At 39.4% G+C, this 21,627-nt stretch overlaps 1 protein-coding gene across 13 annotated transcripts in view; it reads right to left on the reverse strand.

Moving 5' to 3' along the window:
- Positions 1-21,159, reverse strand: part of Lcorl (ligand dependent nuclear receptor corepressor like) — a 140,387-nt gene extending 119,228 nt beyond the window's left edge. For 10 of the 13 annotated variants that reach the window (XM_034508394.2, XM_076938471.1, XM_034508392.2 and 7 more), the window contains exon 1: positions 20,869-21,159. In XM_034508394.2, coding sequence (XP_034364285.1) covers positions 20,869-21,019 — 151 coding nt within the window. In that variant the 5' untranslated portion in view covers positions 21,020-21,159. The remainder of the gene's footprint in view (positions 1-20,868) is intronic. The other 3 variants (XM_076938467.1, XM_076938468.1, XM_076938469.1) reach the window with 3 other exon arrangements.
- Between the last annotated feature and the right edge of the window lie 468 nt (positions 21,160-21,627).

Below are 21,627 nucleotides of genomic sequence, written 5' to 3' on the forward strand. Positions count from 1 at the left end.
CCAAGATAATTCAGACATCTAATGAGCCTTTTTCTGACTTTGTGGCCTGCATGACTGAGGTCGCTGGCAGAATCTTTGGGGAACCAGAGCAAGCAATGCCATTAATTGAACAGATGATCTTTGAAAATGCCACAGCTGAATGCCGTGCAGCCATTGCTCCTCGGAGAGCCAAGGGATTACAAGAATGGTTAAGAATCTGTCGCGGCTTGGGAGGTTCCCTTACTAATGCAGGACTTGCGGCAGCAAATTTAGAGATGGCTGCTGTCCTTCTCCAAGGTCAGGGACGCGATAGACCCCCGCCATGGCCGGGGAGGGGAGCTGTCTGTGTTTTTCCACAGGGTGAAGACAATCCAATTTGGGTCCCCACGTGGCTGGTGTAGATCGTGAAGAATGAAGCTAGATTGCAAGATAATAACGGCTCTGATTCTCCTGATGCTGATGTTCGATTTGGGGATAAGTATACCACTATGGGCCATAGTTAGATCTTGGCCTGTTCCCACGCCAGTACATTCTAATTCTGCAGTGCTGCCATTGTTTAAGCTACTGAGTGTTACATGGATGCCCCGTACTCTCGGTGCACCCACCAGCAGCCTGAGTTATATAATGCTACAAGTTTTCCATTAAACTTTACACTTTGTTTTGTGGCAGCAAGCAAGGGTAATAGACAAGTAAACTGCATACACCTTGTATGATTCTTAAGAAAGCTACTCTTGCTAATTGGGTGGATCCTGTGACTTACAGTAAGGTAGAGACAAGAGTGCTAGGGGCTGTCTTGAATCAGATTAGTTCAGGACAGATGGAAGGATCGGGAAATGTCGGTCTGAATTAATCAGTACCTATCAACATTACCACCACCATGATTAGAAGTAATGTTACTATAATTAAGAGGTCCAATTGGCATACCAATAATGCTACTTTGCAACAGATGATACCGTGGTACTATCCAGATTTGTCCTTTCCAGTGGTGTTTTCACTTTGCCAGTCTAAGATTAAACCCAAGAAACAAATTGCCAGAGGATTTAATTTATCTCCTCCTCTCGATTTGGCTATAATGAATAATACAGGTAAGAGCACTGGCATAGAAAATATTTGGCCCTTTTATCATTGGGTGTTGAGTAATGAGGCTGGAGCTAGTGCCAGTGTATCTGCCTTTGCCTTGTTGAATGGTATATTTAATGAAGTACAAAATGTTTCAGCTACACGATCTAATATCTCTAGCCATTTGAATAACATTAAAATTAATAAGGTGTTTAGGAATGCATCTGCACAACCGGTGTCGGTATGTGTGGACCCCCCATTTTTCTCTATGTTATCCAACTTTCAAAACAATTCTGGTATCTTGGATTGTAAGAATGTTACATGCTTTTTAGCACAATGCTGGACTGGATCACTAGACCTAGCCTTGGTTGTGCACGTGCCTACCTTTGTGCCCATCCCAGTAGAAGCTGATCATGAAACTTTCCCTATTACATCATTAATAAGACATAAAAGAGACTTTGGCATTACTGCAGCCATTATCACTGCTATTACCATCTCTGCAGCTATAGCTGTGACAGCTACACTGTGAAATTTCAGGAAATCTTCCCCTGAAATTTGGCTATTTATGCTAAGAAAGTAACTGATGACTGAGACCCTCAGTCAATGCACCCCAAGGGTTCAGCCAATTGCACTGGGTCGATGAGAGGTCTAAGTCCAGCCAGCCCTTGCCTGAATAACTGTGGTACCTGAATATTTAGAGGTGTTTGCGAGTGGGTACTCGACAGGGAATGTTTCCACGAGTGTGGATAGATTTCCCGAAAATATGCCTGATTGCACAAAGGTTTGATGCCAAAACCTCTTCTCCGAGCACGGAAGGCCGCCGGGCGCTCCAGAGTGGAGGCTCCCTTTCCCCGTCAAAAGGCATCGAGATGGGTATGGGAAGTATTACTCATTGCACGATGACAAGAGAAGAAACCCATTACAAGATCTCATTTTGCACAGAGGATCAGGCCTCTGCTTTCCCTCACTGAGTTGGTGCCGCGCTTGATAGGCAAAAGGCTGTTCCATCTTAATAATATAGATAGGGGGAGATGTAGGGAGCCACGGTTAGCAGTGATAACATCCGCCATTACAAGATGGCGCTGGCATCCTGTGTTCTCACAAGTAAACAACTAACTGCGCAGGTACAAGAGGCGAAAGCGCACCAAGCCACTGCCAATCCCAAGGGGTGATGAGTGAACAGCCAATCAGAAGTGAACACGCCACTCTAGGGTACATATAGCAGTGCCTCTTCCGGGTTCGGGGTCTTCCACTTCAACTGGTACAAGAATAAAGCCTCTCTGTGGTAATTACCCGAACACTGCCTCTCGTGTCTCTTTCGCGGGCGAAGGGGACTCGGGGTGGCATGGAATAGGGTAAGATTTTACTCACCTACTTTCCACCATGACAATAAATGTCTTAAAACCATGGACTGCCTCTTTTCACCGGGACCCACTGTGGGGAGCCGTGGAGTCCTTTGCCTATAGAGCAGCTGTCTAATCTCCTGAAGAAGGCCTCTGAGCTATCAGCCACGGCCAACTCAAGCCAGACCCAAGGCAGCCGCCACACAATGACCAAGCCAAGGACTGCTTCCCTGGGGGATCCAACTGGAGCTCCCCTCTTTTACCCCTCGGCCTTCGGCTAGATCCAGCCTGCAGTCCCCTACTCTGTTCTCAGCTCTCCGTGGCTACCAGCGGCGCCTGGGTGCCAGAGCCTGAGAGCCAGATGGCCCCCGGCCTTCTTGCAGGTCCAGGGACCCCATCCCACCCTGGAGCAGTGTCCTCTACAGGCTTCTCCACAGTCTAACACCCACCATGACAGCATTGGGTAAGCGCGGTCAAACTTCCTGCCCATGTCCTGCCTCCCCTAGCGGCTAAGCCCTGTGGAGGAGCAGATGTGGGTCCACACCCTACAAACTACCTTTTTCTATACTTATATTCTAATCTGTCTCTGATGGTAAAGTGTGTCTCTTGAAGCAAAGAGACGACTCCCTTTTACTAAGCCAATTTGTTAGTCTGAATTTTCTCTTAAGGTATCAAGACTGTTAATATTGCGTTATTACTGAACAGTGTTCATAATTCTTATTATTCTGTTGTTGTTTTCTTCAACCTCTTTTGGTTAACTGTTTTGGGATTATTTATCAATTTATCTATTTATTGTATCCTCCTGGGTATTCTTAATTTTCCCTTCAATCTTGTTTCTTCTGGTATCCTTTGTAGACCTTGGTTAGTAAATATAAATTTCTCAAATGACTTTAATATGAAATATTTTTTCTATTTGATTACAACTGATAGTTTTGTCTTTCAATATCCTTTCTGAGTTCTATATACTTAGCCACATTTCCTTAGGGTAAAAATTTTTCTCCTATGATTTTGTTAAAAATATTTTCTGTGCCTTTGACCTGGGTTTCTTTCCTTCTTCTATACCTATGATTAATGAGTCTTTTTATAAAGTCCCAGATTTCCTAGATTCTTTTTTGATTTAACATTTTCTTTAATTGAGTGATTCATTTCTTCAACACTGTCTCTGAGATTTTATATTCTCTCTTCTACCTTTTAAAAAATTATTTTACAGTTATAGCACCCCCACTTACTCTTTTCTACTTTCCAATTTGTGAGGCTTTCCTCTGAGCTTTCGACTCCCTGAGCCTTTCATCTTGAGTTTTGTTTCATGTAAATGTAATTTTTATTTTCTCAGATGATCTAATTGTCATTTTGGTGGCTTACTTCTGAGTAAGCTCATCCTTTCTAGTTCTTTCTGAACTCTGGCTGACTGGTTCAACTCAGCTGTTCTGGTCCAAACTCCTCTCCAAGCTGACTTATTCAAACTGGCTTCTCTTAGCTTCTAACTGAATTGTTCTGCTTGGCCTCAAAATAACTCTGGCAATCTGCTCTAATCTTCTGGCTCCTTCTCATTCTGTGGTTCATTATGTCTTCACCTGTAACCTGTCTCTGTAAAACTGTTCCAGTAAAACTGCCTCCTTTCATTCCTCACCTCCCTCCTCTCTATGTTGCTCTCTTAAGTTGCTTCCTTTTCTTTTGCAGTTCTCCTGAATAGACTCTCTTTCCTCTCTGTTCTCATGAGAGTTGGGTATATTCTATCTCTGACTCATTCTGTCAAATATTTCTCTGATTTGTCACTTTGTCTGTCTCTTAACTAGCCTTTTTAAACATTACTGCCTCTTTCTACAAACCACAGTTACCTTCATTGCTTGAGACTAAAGGTGTGTATACTTAGGTGTCTGTCTTCCAGCCAAAGGAATTAAAGGTGTGTGCTAAGGGCATATCTGTATTCCATCCAGATCACACAGACCTAGAAAGTCTTTGGATGTATCCCTTGCCAAAACAGCCATGTTGTTGGGTTAAAATTCCTCTACAATTTCAATTAGACTTTTCTTCAAAGATTCTGTCTCTATTAAATTTTATTTTCATATCTCAAATTGTTTTTATTATTTTATTAAATGGAGTGTTTCTATGGTCTTCATTCAAGAATTTGGTCATATCTTCTGAGTTCCTTGAACACAATTATAAATGCTATTTTAAAGTCCATGTCTTGTGGATCAGCCAAGTTGCTTTTCTTGGGAAACTGGGGTTATTATTTTCTATGAGATATACTGTCTTGACTATTCATGTTCTTAGTGGGTTTTTTATTTATTTATTTGTATATTTTAATGGGATATTAAAAATCTAATCTAAATTTAGGGTATGAAGTGTTTCTTTTTAAGGTTATCTAGTATTGCTTTTATTGGGTGAGTATTTGGATCTTTGTTTTCTGTTACCCCAGCTTGTCATGTTGTGGATCAACTGAAAACTGGTTTGTTTTCAGTCTTGGGGGTACTTTAAGGTTCCATCTTCAAATCCTATAAATTTCCACATCCACACAATAAGTAGAATGACTTGTAGGCCAGCAGGAATGGGAGAGGTATGGCTCTAGATGTTGCTAACAAGGATTTCAGGTCAGATACCAAGCAGTCACAAGTCCTAATTCCTATCTGGCATCCCTATTTGGACTCTTCAAATTTCTTGAGCTTCTAGGCTAGCTAGCACATTGGGCAGGTGGGGTGGCTGAGAGATGGTTAGGAAAGGGGTGGGACTCCAATTTTAATATTATATGTAACGCTAAGTGTGAGTTTCTGCTAAATAATATGTCTTTAAAATCACAAGTATTTCTTTTTGCTGCATCTCTTTTTATTTCATTTTTCTGGTAGCTGGAGACAGGGGAAAAGGGACAGGGGACAGGAAGCCAATCTTAAGGACCAGATATTCTGATGAGAGAAAAATAAATTTATTAAGTGATAGTGTAGTACATGATACATGTGAAAGAATTCTAAGTGTAGCATTTATGTGTCTTCTATAAATTTGGAACATAAGTCCCTACTTAGTAAAAATTTAGCTATATATACCCTTAATATTCAAATTTTTTGAAAAGACAAAATTCAAAAATGTTTGGGAACTGTAAGTCTGGCTCAGTGGTAGTGTTTGCCTAGTCTGCTCAAGGTCCTATATGTTCACCCCAGCACCATCTGGTATAGTTTATCTAGCAATTCCATACAAAATGCAAATATCTCATTTACCTTTCTTCCACTAGCAGTAGGAAATTCTGTGCTTTTAAAGGGCTCATTTGATTATATCAGGATCACCTGGGATAATATGCTTCTTAAATGTCAACTGTGCCTTCTAATATAACCATCTTAGAATTTTGCCCAGTATGATATACATTTAAGATAAGGTTCATTATTAATGAAAGTCATGCATAAATCATTAGATATCTATCTTTATGCTTCTTTATATCCTTTTTCAAATATTAGAGTTGCTCTGTTATTACCCCACAATATTCCAATAGAGCTTTGATTATAGAGCTTAGATTCTTGTTCACTTATACATAACATTTTACTACTATCTTTAATCTATAGTACATTGTAGATATCTCTGTGAAAGCTACCTGTCCATTTTGCAAACCTTACTTTGGTTAAAAATGTTAACTCGATAAAGAAGTGAAAAACCCACTTGCCTAAGGCAAGCAAGATCTATTATCTTTCAACTGAGTACAAAAATGAATGTACCATCATCAATCTTTTTTTGTTGTTTTTTTTCTTTTTTATTTATTTGTTTATATTTTATTTACATTTCAGATGCCATCCCCTTTCCCCATCCCCCCCCCCCCCAGAAACCCCCTATCCCATGCCCCCTTTTCCTTTTTGCTTTTATACATTTTTTAAAAATGTTAATCGAAGGCTTTATAAGTTTGGTAATGCTCAATCAGAAGTGTAACCATCATCAATCTTAACAATGTGTAGAATGCATTCTTTTCCTCCAGAATAACCACAGTTACAAAACTAAGACAAAGGTTTGTAGGTTGACAAAGAACTAGTAGGATTTACATCATTAAATGAGTATATTAGTTTTGTTTAAAAACAGAACATACACCATTAATTCTTTTTCACTATTACTTAAGCTGAGTACACTTCAGATTATTTGTCTAAAATATACTTTAGTTGTTAAAAGTACAGTTTGTGCTCCACTTAGAAGAATGTAAAAAGCTACTCTGAATGTGATTTCTATCCTAGGAAGAAAGGGGTAGGTAATCAAATATACAAAAGACTCGCTTTTCTAAAATAGACTGGAAGTTGAGGTTAGATGCTTTTTCAGCCACATTCTTTGTTGCTCTATTCACAAGAGCCAGGAACTAAAAACAACCTAACTGTTTCTCAACTAAGAATAGATAATGAAGTTGTATAGATGCAATATGGAAGACTATTCAGTTGTTAATAAAAATGAAATCATGAAACTTGCAGGTGAATGGATGCAACTAGTTTATAGTATAGTGAGTCTGGTAACTCAGATACAGAACGAAAACTGCTGTGGATCCTAGCTCTGGATCTTTAGGATGTGAGTACATACCCTGGAGAAACTGCCGAATCCATGAAAGTAAAAAAGGACCAGGTGCTAGAGAGAGGCTCTGGGAATGAAAGTAGTCAGACAGGTGCTGTGAAGTGGGAAACAGCACAAATGGGAGAGGAGGTTGACTTTAACTAGGAAGTAGCATGAGGGAACCATGCAGAAGCTGAGGGAGAGAGACAGAAGTAACACAAGGACACTTGGAAAAGCCACAGGGAAACATTATTTTATATTTGCTTAGAAATACAAATATAATATGTAAGTTTACATTTTGAATAATGTTATGTCACATGTGGTGATGTTCCTCCTAATAGCCATAGATTATCTAAGAAAAACCCCAGTACCACATGGGAAATGCCCATTCAAGTTGTTCAAGGGAATCTAGGAAACTCCCAAAACAATATAGGCTATTGTCATTGTCAGTGGCTGCCTTCCAGAATTTGAAGGTAAGACCCTATTACTGAAGATACCACACATTCTGGACATAGGACTTTGAGGAATCCATCTATAAGTAATCTATAACTTCTAGTTTTGATTAATTTAAATAGTAATACCTAGAAATTGAAAAGATGTGGTAGAAGTAATGAATGTAATACGAAAGAAAGACAATATAGATGGTTAAAAAGATGTACTGACGTGGATACTGAAGAGTATGGCATACTTTAGCAAATAATATTTTTTTATCCTAAGAGCAAGAATGAACTATTAATATTAACTCTTTCAAATACTACAGAGTTAGGATTATCTTTGAAGAGGCCATTCAAACAGCTAGTAGTATAGACTACAATGAAAAAGAAAGAGGAAATCAGGGAGGAGCCATAGCAATGGTATTTCAAGGGAGGGGATATAGAACATACTGGTATAAAGAGGTAAGGGAAATAATGAAATGGGTGGGGGCAATAAATGGGGAGTGGGATAGGAGGGCAAGACAGAGGACGGAATATGGGGAGGAATAACTAACACTCAAGACATCTCAAAAAAGTCATAGTAACCTATTCTAGACACACACATACATACACACACACACGCACGCACACGCATGCACACACACACACACACACACACACACAGGCCTGGTAAGTAACACAGTTACTACATAGCATGAGTGTTTATGACAGAGGGACAAACTGTAACAATGTGTATAAAAGAGACTAAGAGGAATCCAGAAAAAGTAAAGTCTAGTCTACTACAATGAAAACCTTATTTCTAGCAATATATACTGGAAGCAAGCCAAATATCCCTGAAAATAAAGATAATGAATGATGGAAGTGATTCCTAGAAGTCTTAGTTTAAAAAACTATTATGAAATGTTTACATATCATAAAATTATAGAGGACTGGAAATGAATACATATCTACATGTAAGCATTAAGAATAAATTACACAAACAATACTGAGCCAACACAAAAGAATATACATTATATATTTCCATTTAAACTGTCCCAAAATGAGCAAAATTAATCTATTATATTACAGCATGCTCACTAATACATAAATACATCAGCTCAGGTGGCTCAGCACATCAGGCTCTGACAACCTTATAACTCTTACAGGAGTATGTCAATACACCTCACCCAGTGTGGACTACTGTGATTTGGTCTTATGTGATAGTTTGAGTACTGAATATTAAGAAGAAAAAGAGAAAGTAGACATAGGATACCTGATGACATTTTCAAAAAATAATCACCAGCAACTAAGCTAATAATACAGGCTCCTATAATCAAAGCTAATAAAAACAGTAATTAACTTTTCAAAGTATAGTTGTTTTTTAATATCTTTGGAGAACTGCTTTTAAGATCCAGATAGTTGGTTTATTATTTAGGGGGGAAAATGTGCAGTTTCTCCCAAGTCAGAGTGGATCAAAGACCTCAACATAAAACCAGATACACTAAATCTAATAGAAGAGACCGTGGGGAACTGCCTTGAACATACTATACTAGCACAGGAGACAAATTCCTGAACAGAACACCAATCGCTCAGGCACTAAGATCAACAATTGATAAATGGGACCTCATGAAACTGAAAAGCTTCTGAAAAGCTGAGAGCACCATCAATAAGAACTTGTGAGGATGGGACTGGGAAGAAAAGAAGGAAGGCTGCAACCAAAATGTAAAATGAGTAAGTAGATAAATTAATGAAAAAATATAGACATAGTTAAAACTAATTATTAATATATAAAGAAAAACAAAGTATTTATTCTTTAAGAATTTTTAAAACAAGGTTTTTCAGTGTAGGCTGCCGACCCGACTCGGCTGGCCAAGATGGCGCCGGCCTCTGGTACCGGCTACTAGTGCACTGCGCATGTGCAACTCAGTTTTGGCACCAACCCCTCCCGAACGGGGTATGCTAATGAGGAACCATAATCCTGACCAATCACCCCCTCCCGGGCAGGGTATGCTAATGTGGTATGCTAATGAGGCACTGCAATTCTGACCAATCGCGCACCTCCACGCGCTTTCTCCCCCCCCTCCCCCCAAGGGCTGAGGGTATATAAGCAGCTCGCCCTGGGCATTCGAGGTCTCTCCCTGAAAACTAAAAGAGCGCTTCTACAATAAAGGCTGTTGAGAAGGATCCGGTTGTTTGTGTCTTCCTTGCTGGCCGAGTGGGCGAGACATTTCAGTATACTAAAATTAAAAAAAAAAACAAAAAAAAAACAAAAAACTTTAAATATCCAGAATATGTAAGTTTGTTTTCTATATAGTAAGAGTTGCATTGTTTCTAGTATACTTATCCACAAATACGATTTTGCAAAAAAGTCCTAAAAACCCAAGTGTTGGCCATTTTTACAACCTTCTTCCTGATTTCTACTAAAAAATGCTTCAATGAGCAGGATTTGAACCTCTCTTCATCCATAGAGAAGAGACATGGCTTCTCTCATCAGTGAATTTAAAAGGAGTCACTGAGCAGGCAGAGCCCAGTTCTGCTTCTCTTGCTTTAGGGAAGAGCCACCAAGGGAAAAATAAGGCTGAAGAGATGAGTGTATGAGTGTTCCCCTCAAGTGTCTCAGCCTCTTTGACTCTATTCTAACTTGGCTTCTATTCACAGTAGAAATCATATTTTGACCTCCATCTTTCACTCTGTTTAAATTTTCAAATTGATAAAGTTCAGATAGAAAAAAGGATGCCATCTGAATATCCAATATTTTCATGAGTACATTATAGACTGCCCATTTCCCCAGTTTTGACTTAAAATAGCTGCTTCAATTAAGTTTAAAACTATTGTAAACAAAAAAGCAAACAAAAATTAAAGAAAAACCTAAAATTTTATTGACAATGGATGTTCAAAATGAAAAGTAACTGCTTATCTGATCATGCTTATTACATATTAACAAATTATTGAAGGTTTGTATTTCTTCCTGGTTGAGACCATAATTTATACTTGCATTCCTGCTCCACACCCATCCTACACTCAGTGATTCCCATGCTAAATATTTTCAGGCTATGTATTTGTATGTGCTTGTACTGTCCCTCTCAACGTATTCCCTACGTCAGCTTAGACTGCATCTTTCAAACTCTAGGATCAGCAAACTATGGCCTGCAAAGCCAAATTTACTTTTTTATAAAAATAAGTTTTTATTGAAACACAACCATGCGTATTCATTTTACTATTGCTTTTGCATTACAACAGCAGAGGTGCCTAACTCCAGCAGAGACCAGATGACCCTTGGGAGTAAGCCATCAGGCAGAACATACCTGTAGCATGCTCACATTACATTGTGACTAGATGGGAAAGGCTGCTTATGCCTGCCTACCTGACTACTGCTCTAACTTGGCTAAGCCTAATATTTACTAACCATTCCTTGTGTTCCCTACCATGGAACCTAGTCATTTGAGACCTTTCAATTAATTCTTCCTCCTCTCCTTCCATTAGCTTATAACATGTCTAGTACTCCGCACCCTTAATCATAGTTCAGTCTTTATAAACAAAATCTAAATACAAACCTACAGTAAGAGGTAAGCATTTTTACTCTACTCCCTCGTACTTGCATCTCACATAAAACAGAACTCCCCCCAAAACTTCACATTCTTAGGAGAAATATTTAGGAAGAAGCTTCTGTTCTTTATATTTTACTGTCTTCTTAAAGAAGAAAAAGAAATGCTAACACTGACAACTGCTTTATATCTGTTCCTTACTGGAATAGAATGTCTTAGAAGTTGTTTTCCAGAAAATAAAAATAAAAAAAAAGGCTGGGCAGTTGGTGGCGCATGCCTTTAATCCCGGCACTTGGGAGTCAGAGGCAGGTGGATTTCTGAGTTTGAAGCCAGCCTGGTCTACAGAGTGAGTTCCAGGACAGCCTGGGCTAAAAAGAGAAACCCTGTCTTGAAAAGAAAAAGAAAAAAAAAAAAAAAAAAAAAGTTGTTTTCCACACAAGACCAATCCTCTTGTTCATCTGCCTCATTAGGGTAGCTGTGCCTCCTTATATTCAAAAGAGGCCTGCCAGTCCAGCTGTACTTCTGATAGGTTGGTAAGTTCGCTCTGTTTAAGGAGCTGAAGGGTAAGAAGTATGACACTTATTTTTTTAATTTAACTTTATTATTATTTTTAGTAATGTTTTACTTTTTGAGATTACAAATGACATCATCTCCCCTTTCCTTTCCTCCCTCCAAATCTTCTCAAGCACTCTTACCCAGCTCTCTTTCAAATTCATGGCATCTTTTTTCTTTGTTGTTGTTGTTGGTGGTGGTGGTGGTGGTGGTGGTGGTAGTGGTAGTGGTGATGGTGTATGTGTTCCTAAATACATAAATACAACCTACTTAGTCTATGTTACTGTAAGTATGTTTTTAGGACTGGCCATTGGTATTGAATAAGGAATTACTGTGCTTTTCCCTGTGGAAGACTACTCTGTCTCTCAGCATTCTTTAGTTGCCTTAGTTCTTTGTGTAGGGTTGAAGCCTTGTGAGCTTCTCTCATCCATATTAGCAATGACACCTATTTTTAACCATGGTTCTAAGTCAAATACTTCAATACAACCCTACTTAAGGCTAGTATTTTGATTCTGATTTTTAAAGTTTGTGGACATTTAGAACCCAGTTTGGAAAAAACAGAAATATAACCCCAAACAACTGGCACACAGGACTCAAAAGATTTGATGGTAAACTGAGAAAAGTTGGAAAAAAATCATACCTTTAAAGCATATAACAAAATGATGTCATAATAGTTAACTTGATTAAGAAAATATGTTTCTTTAAGAGATAAATTTAGAATTGACATTCATAATTTACATTAAATAATTCAAACCAAGTCCATCCCATTTCTTTACTTAATGTACAGGTCTCAATATTCTGTTGCTATTAGTTCTCAGCTTTATTAAACTCAATATATATAAGAATTAAGGAGATGGCTCAGTCTGGAAAGTGCTTGGTACACAAGCATGAAGATTTCAGTGTGATGTCAAGGTGGAGCACCAGTGGTTGGAAGCAGGGCTCATGTCTGCAATCACAGATCTGGGAAGTCAGAAACAGGAGCATCTCTGGGACTAGTATAACAAGATATGCAAACTTCAAATTTACAGAGACCCTCTTTTAAAAAAAGAGGAGAGCAACTTAGGAAGACATCTAATGTTGATGTCTAAGCTCTACATGCAAATGCACACAAATGCATGCATGCTATCCTCATGTGTTTGTGCATACGCACAAAAGTACACAGGGATTAAAAAAAAAAAAACATGAGTGATGGGTGTTACTGGGGATGGAACTCAGGTCATCAGGCTCATGTGCCAAGTGTTTTTACCTGCTGAGCCATTCTGCCAGTCCTTAAAACATGTCCCATTTAATCTGAGTACATTATCTCCACTTGAACATATTTGAATTACTATCTATCCTGTTACAATACAGTTGCCATCTCCAACACTCCACTGAAATTCATCTAATCAAGATCACCTGGAACCCTCATGTTGGGTTCCATCAACAGGTAACAGTCCATCTGGATAAAATCTTGTCTCCTCTCAGATAGTGCTAGCTCTCTGTTCTGGTTTACTGCTTATCTAATAGCCTTACTTTTCAGTATTATCACTGGGAGCAGTGTGATGTTCCTTTCTCTACCTAAAAAATTTTAACATACCTTGGTGTGGTACCAAATCCTTTATTATCCAATAGTCTATCCTATGTCCCTAGTTAATCTCATTCATCTGCATAGATTTAAATATCTTTGTGCTCAAACAGCTCTTTAATATCTTTGGCACCAAAATACTATATTTTAACACTTTTCATTAAGCCAAAAAACAGCAAACACATGAGGAATGGTATTATCTCAAGTCCCCTATAAAAGATGAGTTATACCTCATTATAAATGCTAAGAAGGAACAGTGTTCCATCTAGCCCTTTCTACCATTTATGAAGATTTAGTTGCCTGTCAGCAGTATGTAAACATGAAGTCTAATGGACAAAGTGACCTCCAATATACCCACCTTGCATACACACATTAGAAAAGAAAAATCCAATTTGAGTTAATGGAGAAATCTCTCAAGGTGTTATTCATAAAAGAATCTACGACCAAGTTAAATTGTAAAGGTGACTTCCAAGACAGAAGATATAGCTGCAAAGATACCCAAGATTTTGGGAAAATATGTAATAAATGAAAGCAGATGAAGAGGATCATTGGTCTAGAGAACCAATATGGAAGGAACTGTCTGATTATGACTAAATAGCTGAATATGGATAAGAGCTTTTACTTGATAAACAGAGACAAATGAGAGATATTGATGCCTGTCAACTATGACATCAAAGCAGCTGCACAATGATTTACTGTATGTTTTAAGTCATAAGTTACACCAAAAGAAAGTAAAATCAGTAATGCATATACTGATATAAACCAAAACCTTATCTCAATTTGCCCAAATGCTTGCACTATCACAAAAACTGAATCCATGAAATATTACAAGGAAAATAACTTGGCAGCAGATTAAAGAAATAACCCAAACAGGAAAATGTAAGCAGGATGAGGTTATTGGCAACTACAAAAGAAAAGCAGAAAAAAAAGGACAAGATTCATTTTATTCTTTTATTTTCTAGCAAACACAAAAATTTTACAACAAAAGTTTTATTTAGCTTAACTAAGAACAATGAGCTGTTCTTCAAAGATAGTAAATTTTCTTAATTATGTTTCTAGGAGTATCAGCAGGTTGGATTGGACCCATAACCATTTCTTATCTACATTCTGTTACAAATACAAACTTTTCAAAAGATTCATTGATTATAAATTTAATCCTAAATATCTACTGTAATAAGGTTCTCAATATTATAGACTTATATGTTTTGTGCTTGCTGAATGCTAGGCTATGCACAATAGATACTTCTTGTCTTAAACATGCTCAGGACACTTACACTGCCCATGGTTGTGAAACTCAAAATTCAAAACCTATTTTAAATAACAAAGGGTGGAGTATTTCATGTAACTTATTGAATACAATGGTAGAAGCACACTGCAAAAGTATCAATTGTTTACCCTAATGAAAAATATGTGGCTAACTAGAAGCTGTGGTTCAAGCCACCACCTGACATATCAGGAATATCTACTGTGTATTACTTGTCATAGAACACAAAATTCAAAATTTGAATGGTATCTGCTAAGTATGTATCACTTTTATATCATTATAAAGTATATAATCTTATGCTTAACCACTCTAAGGGCAACCTGTATATCTTAAGAATATCATCAAAAAAGAAGACTATGAACACACACAAAGTAGGATAATTCAACCAACTAAGGCTTATTAAGGGAAAAATACATATATGACCAAAACAGAACAAAACAAAAATCCCTATGTATCTTTGTTGCCTCTCTGAAGACTGAACTGAGGCAAAAATAAAGGCCAATATTGAAGGTTAGAGGAATATGAAGACACATAACAGAAACTAATCACATATTGTGCCAAGCTGGGAAGCTGGCACGGCACACCTGTAGCCAGCCCAAGGCATATGATTCTGCAAAATGAAAGATGACTAAGTGGTTAAGAGCACTTACTGCTCTTCAGATGAAGTTCACAATCTCCTCTAACTCCAGGATTCCACACCCTACTCTAGCTTCAAAGTGCACTTCCACATATGACATAGACAGACAGAAATACAGATAGGCAGACACACAGACACACACACACACACACACACATACCTGTCTGCAGCCTATTTACAAATTTTGCCAAAAACTTCAAAATTATCTAAAATGCCTATTTAAAAAAAAAGATAATCTCGATACATGTCTTAACCTATTCAACAGATTCCAACTGTGTAATGTATGTGATTAGATAGTATCACAACTGCCACCACTTAAAAATAAATGGACATTATATTTGCTGGTGCTTGAAAGAAGTTGTACAGCCAACACTCTTTGACAGCTGCCCAAACCAATCAGTGACCCATTAATACAAATTTCTAAGTAAATCTACTCTTCTGTGATTTAGTGATGCTAACAGTGACAAAGGAGAACTATGTGGTAAGATAACAATAGCAGGCAAGACGAAACCAGAAGAAAGCATCAAAGTGACTAACAGGAAGGTTCATATCAGCAAAAAACAACCTCAAGATGAATTAATATGATAGTGTTTCATTATTATTATTATTATTTTATTTTGTTAGACACAGGTTACTGCTATGAACTCCTAACTGGGCTATAACTTACTATGTACAGAGGATTGACCTTGAAAACAAAGTTCCTTTGCTCTGCGTCCAGAATGCTGTTACTAAAGGTAATGTGTGCACCACCACATTTAGTAATAAAGTTTTTAATGAGCTACAAACTAATTTCTTATATCCGTTACCAAAGATTCCTTAGATGTAGAATGGTAAATGTCTTCTACTCTCAACATACAGAAAATCAATACTAAGTTACATGATTTTAAATCTCTATAACACTATAGCTATAGAGAACTAGAAAATACAGATCATTTAAACTCTTGTTTTTAGTTTATCATGCTCCATAATCTTTTTAAATAATCCAGCTCCATTTCCACCAAGTCTACTGACAAAAATTATAAAACCCAAGCATTCAAGAACAGGAAAAATCCATCACCAATGATAGCTAGCATTTATTGGGTGCTTTCTATACAAGGAGGTACATATTAGCACAAATCAAAAAACTTCATCTCTAGCAACCTAACTCTCAAATTACTGATGAAATGACTAAAAGATAAAACAAACAAACCACAAACCAAAACAACAACAACAAAAATGGTAAATAGTTCCACTCGACTCCAAACTCAAAAGTCTAGCTCCAAAGTGTATTTTCTCATGATCTGCTCATTCTATACTAACCAAATAAAAGATCTGAGTACAAGTATACATTTGTTTATTATGAAGAAATTTTTAAAGTAATTGGTACCACAGAAATCAAGAAAACTAAATTGTCCAATTAAGTCCACGTGCCACCTGTTGCAGCTAACTAAATATTGAGTCTTCAAATTGAGATGTACCTCAAATGTAAAATACCCAATTCTAAAACAAATAGTAGTAACCCAACTTCTCAACAATTTCTACATGGATTAGTATAAAAATGATAGTATTTTTAATGAAAAGATAATAGACTAAATGTGTTTTAAGGTAGATTAACAATATAATCTTTGATCAGAAGATTTAACATTTCATATTTGGTTCCAATTCTTATTGAACCAGTCTTATACAGGAAAGACACTATTGTTTTATAGAATGTTTCTAAGCCAATCTTTTCCTTGTTTTAGTTTTTAATCTTAAAAAATTCATTCTGTCTCTCTCTCTCTCTCTCTCTCTCTCTCTCTCTCTCTCTCACACACACACACACACACACACACATACACACACACGAAAAAACAGAGATTAATTAAAAACAGATCCAAAATCTTCTGCTTAGTTTTGGTATCTAAATTTACTTTTTCTCTAAAAAAATTAAAGGATATTTTGGTGAAGTAACTAATATCAAACCTGGGACAATAAAATATATAAATGTAGACTATCTTGTTCAGAAATATGTGCATGTATGCACCATACACACACACACAGAGAGAGAGAGAGAGAGAGAGAGAGAGAGAGAGAGAGAGAGAGAGAGAGAGAGAGAGATAGCGCGCAAGCGCGAAGGGGGAGCTTTAAGTTTAGTTAAATCTGTCACAATTTGAGATTCAAAATAATGACAGTGATAGATTTTATCTTTGAGAAAGAATTCATGAAATCACACAAAGTATAACTAAGTATTAATCCTTAAAAAGAAGGGACAAAACCAGAATACTGACAGATGCTAAATTTTGATGAAAGTTTGATGAGATGATGGCAATACCCTGTTCTTGAAAGTACTTTCACATAAGTTGCATATTAATTACAAAATGATGAATAATTTTCAGAGAGAAATATAGTAAATATCTTAAGACACACCAACACCTTGAACTTCAAACTACAATGTACTGAGAAAAAGAGAACATTTCTTCAGTAGTATTTCTACCAAATGCATAACAATCTACTTAGAAGAAAACAACAATTTCAATTTGAGGAACATTGTCAAAATAATGCCCTGTATTTTTTTTTTTTAATGTCAAGGCCAAGAAATACAAAGAAAAATTGAAGATGTAAACTAAAAAGTACTAGAGACATGATAACCAATAAATGCACTTCATTATCTTAGAATGGATCTTGAGCTAGGGAACAGACAAGAGAAGGACAGAGAAAATAGATAAAATTTGAAAACGAACTATAAATTAGGTAATATATGCTGACAGTGTACTTGTTTTTAGGAATAATGAAAAGCTTAGGTGCAAAGATGTCTCCAAATAATTACTCTCAAATTGGTGTGTATGTTGTGTGTGTGTGTGTGTGTGCGCGCGCCCATGCGTGCATTTCAGACAAGAATAATGAAATTCAATATACAACAAGATGTGAAACAACTGGTTTACACAGGCAAGTGTAACTATTAGTTCCTGACTTGACAATTTTAAGATGCAAATTATACCAAAATTAATTTTTTTAAAAACTGGCCTGAACCAGCTTAAATATTTTAATTACTTTTCAAGTCTGAATGTTTTTACTGTATTAATATATTTATCTTATGTTATACTTAGCTGTTTTTAATTTTATAAGTCATTAGATACTAATTATATTATTTATTCCATAAGGAATAATGTTCAGTGTCATTCTGGTTAGTAGATACTAATTATACACTCTATAAACGATGAGACTGTGTCTTTTAATGTTCAGTATAATTCTGAATACTAGGATAATAGTCCCACATACAATATGCACTCAAGCATTTGTTACATGAGGATATTCAACATTATACTCTAGCATAGAAAGATTATAAAAAGCCCATTATAAATAGAGCCATCAATTAGGACAAAACTTGAAGGACACTTTTTAAAATTTAAAACAAAACCAGAAACGAATCAGAGGAGTAAATCTACGGCAAAGACATAAATCCCACAAGTATAAAGGAAATACTTTTAGACAGGTTCAAACATTTTCCCTTCTCAATCACTATCATCATTCACTGACAGTGAAAATAAATTTCTTCCCCAAATTTTCAGACAATATCCATAACAAAAAGACAAATCACATTTGTTTACCAAGTGAAGTGAGATTTCAAGAAATGTAATTTGAGATTTAATACCAATTAGCTGTATAACCTGAATATACTTATGATTTCCAACTCTATCAGAAAACCAAGACTTAAAAAATTTTCTTTCTCAACAGTAAAATGTTTTCTATAAAAAGGTATTTCAATCAATAAGAGCACTGACTGTTCAATATAGAAATGTATACATTCATACATCTACATACTGCATATAAGTCACAAACATACATATAAGGAATAGATTTTCTGCAAAGTACATTATCATAGCAAAGGGTAGCTTAAAATAATGACTTTTATTACCTAGTCACACCACAATTAAATGAGACCACTCCCCCAACCAACAGGTATATATTCTATTTAGAAGGGTTTTGTTACTTAAAAATAGTAATGACAAAAACAATATACAAGATGGATCTCAGCAGGTCTCCTGACAAAAACTGGGACTGTGAAACAATTTCTCAAATATGGCTGTTGCCCAGGAGAATATTTTTATATATGGTTCAATATAGTTGTTTATAACACTGAAAGTGTAAAACAGATTACAGAATACTAAATATTCAAAAAACTAACCTCATTTCCCATTAAATCAATTTGTTTCACTTAGTTAAAATTTGACTTTCAAAAGTACATATTTTTTTTTACTCAAAGACATACTAAATTTATTTAGTGACACAGCGTGAGAAAAAACAAATCGTCAAATATCGTAAAACAAAATTCAAATCACTGGGTGCCTAACACAGTTCTGTAAGCCGGTACTACAATGCTGTCAGTGCTATCTGTTGGAGTTCACTAGAAGGAACGCGACAATTTCTAGGCCGGTTTTCAACGGAACAGATCTAAACATAAGTAACTGTCAAAATGAGTCCACTTTGTATCCATCCATGTAGTACAAGTACGGACACATTTTGTATGAGGTTTCTTTTTCACACACACACCCTCCACCACCACCATATAACTTTGTCACAGATAAAACCAAAATACATTTTATAGAGGTGACATACTGCTCTTAAGAGTAAACTGCTTAAGCATCACCGAAATGTTCCTAAATCAGAGTACCCTTCCTTCTGTTTTCCTATAGACATCCTATTCTGTATGGCACATTACTGAACTGGAGTTGTTTCTGGTTTCATCTACAATGACCAGTGAAAACAAAACAGATTTTAGGGCTCTAACCAAACAAATCCGAGAGGGGTGGGAAAGGGGGACAGGGCGCGAGGTGGCGCAAGAACAGATGAAAACAAGGTAGGAGAGAGTTGTCTTCCCAAGGAACTGAGCTTACGATACTCAACTCCAAAGGCTGACACCTACTTGGCAGAAAAGAAAACCGACGCAACCACCCACTCCTAACAGCGACCAGCCTCCACTCCCACCTCTTCCCCCCCAAAGCTAACCCTAACCCCTACCGAAGCACACCCTCCGCAGCCCCTCTATTGCACTGAACCGACCTGCTGGGTAACAGCTGTGGGCACACGTCGCACTCTGGGTGAGGAAAAGCAGTGACCGCAACAAGGATGGGAGTCCCTGTACTTCCCGCTACCCAGAGCAGCCCACTGAATGACAGCCTGGAGCGCGGAAGTTTGAAGCAAAACCAATCAGACCCCACCGAAACGGAAAACTGAATTGCATTTGAACGGGAATGAGAGGTAGGGAGGGCTACGCGAGTCCATCACATGACAGCCAAAGAGGACCAGAGTCGTCGGGGCGTCCTCAAGGAAAAGGGGAGGGGGGCGTGGGGAGGGTGCCGTCGCCATAGCAACACCCCCCATCCGTCCAGACTTCCAAAGAGGGAGGAAGAACTTCAAATCCCAACCGTCAGCGCTCGAGCGGCTCCTTCTTAAAGGGGTACACACAGATCCGAGGCCGCGCGCAAGAGGGCAGAGGCGGCCGCCCCCCGCCCCTCAGGCGCCGCCCCCATCGCCCCTCGGCCCTCTCCGGCCCCCGCCCCGCGAGCGCCCCGCAACCCCTGGTCCCACGTCCCGGGAACTAGGCAGCGTCTGCCCGGCCAGCCCCCCGGGGGCAAGAAGGGGGTGTGTGAGCGCCCGGCGGGGGCGCGGACCGGCCCGCCGCTACAGGGTCCCCTCCGCCCCGCTGGAGAGCCGCGGTGACAGGGGCACCGGCGGGTGGCGACGGGCGCCGCGGAGTTTCGGGGCAGCGCGAGCGGGCGGGCTGCTCCCGCGGGGTGCTCGGAGAGTGGGTCCGAACTAACAGTTCCCCGGGAGCCCGGAGCCGGGCAGGCGGGCGGCGGGGCGCGGACCGCGCCGGGCAGGGAGCCCCGAGACAAAAGGCGCCGCCGGGGCCGCCGCGCCGCCGCCGCTCCCATCGCTCCCCATTGAACTGACCCGAACCGGAGCTCCAACTACACCCCTCAGCCACAAACTCCTCCGGCAGCCGCACAGCGGCGCGGAGCCCGGCCCGGCCCGTGTCTCTCTTACCTACACAGTGCATGAGGCGGTGGCGCCAAGAGTCGAGTTCCCGCCGGAATCCTCTCCTCTCCGCCGCGCACCGAGGGCTCCGGCACTGAGCGGCAGCGGCGGCGGCGGCAGCAGCGGCGGCAGCGGCCATTCTCTCTCTTCCCTTGTCCATCTGCGTCCCGCGTCACGCGCCCTCATTTACATACGAGCGGCGCAGGCACGAGGCAGGGGCGCGAGCCCTCGGCGCGAGCCCCGGAGCGCGCGCCCCCCGGAGGGGGGTTGATTGACACGTGTCACTACCTTCCTTCTGCCCTACCCTCCCCCTCCCACCGCTCCCTCAGGGAGAGGCGGGGAGGGAGCGCGAAGAGAAGGAAGCAACCTGCCGCTTCCGCTGACCCCGCCTCCTTATCCACTCCCTTCCCCTCCTCCCCCCGGAGTTTACTCAGGCAAGCCATACTGCTCCCGCCGTCCACGAAAACCCTGAGCGGGAGCGAGAAACCCCGAGGCCAGCCAGGAACCCGCGTGCAGAAGAAGCGGACTAGCAACGCCCCCTTTCGGCCCCCGCGCGGGTCCTGGAAGTCCGCAGACTTCATTTCCCAGCCTCCATCGCGGGCAGGTTCCGTAGGGAAGCTCAAGAGAGCGACTCTATGCACTCTGGGCTTTGTAGTCCATTCGCGTTGAGCGCTCGCCTAGCCAGTTCTCACTTTTCCAGCCCGCTGCCTGGCCCCAGACTTCAGGTGCTTTGCCCCTAGTCGGTTTAACCAAATGCCGGCAGGGCGG

The sequence above is a fragment of the Arvicanthis niloticus genome, chromosome 7, assembly GCF_011762505.2.
Source record: "Arvicanthis niloticus isolate mArvNil1 chromosome 7, mArvNil1.pat.X, whole genome shotgun sequence".
In the NCBI taxonomy this organism is placed as follows: Eukaryota; Metazoa; Chordata; class Mammalia; order Rodentia; family Muridae; genus Arvicanthis; species Arvicanthis niloticus.